Source organism: Pisolithus orientalis (genome assembly GCF_024613125.1).
Source record: "Pisolithus orientalis strain OTSU chromosome Unknown F5J12scaffold_311, whole genome shotgun sequence".
NCBI lineage: Eukaryota > Fungi > Basidiomycota > Agaricomycetes > Boletales > Pisolithaceae > Pisolithus > Pisolithus orientalis.
The window spans coordinates 1-3,232 of record NW_026261092.1 but is presented as its reverse complement, the minus strand read 5'-3'; the positions used below and the strand labels follow the sequence as shown (position 1 = coordinate 3,232).

General features: G+C 53.2%; 1 protein-coding gene across 1 annotated transcript; it reads right to left on the bottom strand.

Annotated features, from left to right (window-relative positions):
• Positions 1–1,543: 1,543 nt before the first annotated feature.
• On the bottom strand, positions 1,544–2,494 carry F5J12DRAFT_325975 (uncharacterized protein). The gene is made up of 4 exons (XM_051738915.1): positions 2,343–2,494; positions 2,088–2,281; positions 1,735–2,017; positions 1,544–1,675 (listed from the first exon to the last, which is right to left on the bottom strand). Exons 1-3 carry the CDS (start codon positions 2,400–2,402, stop codon positions 1,738–1,740), a joined length of 534 nt encoding a protein of 177 aa, XP_051593999.1. The 5' UTR covers positions 2,403–2,494; the 3' UTR covers positions 1,544–1,675; positions 1,735–1,737.
• Between the last annotated feature and the right edge of the window lie 738 nt (positions 2,495–3,232).

Here is a 3,232-nt window from a genome sequence, read left to right as displayed (position 1 = left end):
GGAATGGCGAGGAGACGGACAAGATATGATGACAAGACCTCGAGGGTGGCCCTTCTCACGAAAATGCAAACAACTCAGGGAACCGCTTGGCCAATTCAAATGAACCAGGTACCCGACATGGAGCTGTCATTAAGGAGTATCATTCCCCCGCAAAACGAGAGATGCTAGTCAAGCACAAGCACAAGATCGTCCACAGTGTGGGCATTTGAGTGCAGGACGGCGATTTGGGTTGAAAAAATCTTCGCGGGCCTCCATCGCATCATCGTTGACTGAGATGAGGTACTTAACTATTGTGAGGTTAGTGAATTCTTGACTCCAACCTCCCCATTCACAAATTTTCCTCAGAGGCCATCGTCGTTCGATGTGGAGGTACTGGCAGCCTCCCCGCCGAAAAGAGTGGGTGCCATAAGCTGCAGGATCGATGTTGAGGTCCAGCAAGTTGTTTCGGAACATTTCCAGGAACTGTTCAGACGACTTTCGAACCAGATACCATATCAGCCAGCTGATTGGCTTGGCAAGCCTGAGGTGCAGAACTCTATCTCACCATTGGTACGTTGGCTTCTGCAACACGGTCACCAGAAGCAATTTTGCGGAAGAGGTAACCGGACGTGATGTTGGATGCTATGATCCACTCAGATATGGCCCTTACAGCGCAGAGGTGAGCTTCCGATTGATGGAACGCCCACAGGAAATATGGTTTGATGTCTGCCGGTGCAATCAGTCCAAGATAACCTCGCCGTGCTGTCAGCACGGCTCGCACACACTCACCTCCGGTTTGGTGAGTTTTACGGAAAGGGAGGGTAATGGACATGCCGGTTGTGGTGCCGGCGGCATCATACATGAAATTGATGTCGTGGACTTGAATCTTCAAAACTTCATCAAATCGGAGAAGGCAGATGAACGCAATTGTATAGGCAGCTTGTAAGAGACGACGGGCCCGAGCACCGCCCCAGTCTGCCAACCTGTCATCTTGACCATGATGGTTGGGGTCACGAGGTCGACGAGTGCCAGGCTGGTATGGACGGATGGTCCAATTGTCGGGTAGATGGTTGAAATGATAGAGTTGTGAGAGTATCTCCTGTGGGAATGAGTAGTGAGCTTCCCAGAACCATCGCACCAGTGGTATCAACGTAACTGATGTGATTGCACGTGCGCTGATGGCGACTTCGCCAGCTTGGACCTGCAAAGTGTAAGGGAGGGGTATCGGTGAGACCGTTCGCCACCCATATATAGCCCAGATGAAGACGCATACCTTGCGGCGCCGTAAGGCACACATGTAAGATGACACCTGTACCGACATACTTGGGTTCCCCAGCATGGTGGAATTCCCCGGTACCTCTGACTGATGCCAGGGCATATCACCGAGCCCATGTAACCGCCCAAAGGCATAGGTCATCGCTGCCCTCATCTTCTGCGCATGGCCATAAGTGCCTCGTTCCTCAGATGGCGGTTTACTCGTGCCCTTCAGTGTAATTGAATCGCACCTGCCAGAGTCAACATCATTTTCATCAGTTTTGAGGCGGTGATAATAAACAGGAGAGACGGGGGATACGCATTCATAATCCAGGCGATGATGAATGTCGGCGCATCACGATGGGGTTGGTTGGAATAGAACGACTCATCACCTCGCAACCATCCCATGCCCACGAGGAATCTCTGACACTGCTGCATGAGGCTATGGGGATTAAGTTGTTTGAGTAATCTTGTTTTGCAAAGCAAACAGGACAAACAGACCGTTTATATTCTGCATCCGTTCCCTCCGTCACCCCCTTCGATGCATCTAGTAGCAGTGGCTTGAAATGCAGAGAATTCGTTGTTGGTGTCGACGCTGCCACAGACGGGACCAGGTAGAGTTTGTTGTTCGGAGGTCATGTCGTACGAAACATCAAGGAGTTCGAGGGGCGATGCCTCGGACAGGAGATACAGCATGACACAGTCCAGGATAGCTATCGAAGGCTCGCTCGGACATGTTGGTTTGTTGGAGGAAACGAGGAAAGCTGCGAGAGTTGATGGCCTCCTATATACTGCAGTGAATTTCCAATCATCGTTAGTCATAGCTAGACAAGCCGGTAACACGAACACAGGACGGTAACCAAAACAGTGTCTTGTACGACACCAAACGGCACTCAGAACCCACCCAGGACCGTATTTTTTTCCAGCAGGGACCGTAGTTTGATTCCTCCAGGACCGTATTTTTTCCGTGAAGCGCTGAGACTCCTCGAAGGAACACCCTGAGTTGGCAGGGAAAGCACGACCACCGCGACCCACCCACTGGACCATTCTTTCGTGAAAAAAGACGTTCCGATCCTGCGACGTGACAGCTGAGCATAGTGCATACTCACCACAAATGGCCGATGTAAAGCCAAGTCGTATGACACATCGCCGGCTTCGACACCTAACATCGAAGCATAAGATATAACACGCAGCGTATGCCGGCTTCATGAGAGGTCGATCGAGGGGCTTATAAGCGAGGACCACTCACGACCATCCGTTTAACCTCTGTCCGTCGACCCTACCCCCTACCTCTCACCTCACACTCCAAATACTTGCTCCGTCGCGATCTCACCAGTGTCTTTCTTCACTGCGATGGCGCCCTCGGTCTCTTCACTGCCGGTCCCCATCTCTGTCTTGGTGAGTACTTCGATCTGGCCTTGCCGATGGACTCGATGGTGTTGCTGTACACCGAGGACTCCATCCACGGTGTTAGGGAGGGCATCGCCAGTCAGCGAAACTCCTCACTGTTACTCGCATCGCTTGCAGATGCCATCGATCGGAGGCCTGGATGGAAGGGCTCAGGGAGGGGCTGAGGGAACAGGCAATCCGATTGCCCGCGGGGGGTCTGTGCGTCGGCACGCCTGCGCGCGATGGCCGTTTAGGTCGCTGGGGGTGACAGCCCGCTCGTTCCCACCGTACCCGTTTCGGATCCGTCACGCTGTGACGGGGTCCTGACTCAGCCGTGACCGCACCGTCTGTTTTCGCGGTCGCAGCTTCACTTCTGTGAGGACGTGACTCGAGGACGGGGAACGTACAGCCGAGTATCACGTGCACACTGCGGTCTACTACAGTGACGTTGCACTTTACTAGGTCCACAACCGTTCTCCACGGTAGTAGTCATGCCCTGGACCACACGGAGTACGATCGTATCCTCGCTATATGCCCACAAGATGCTGCTATACGCTCTGGTGTCCTCTGTCGCAGTGACCACCACCATTGCGAACGCCCTCAAGAGGCA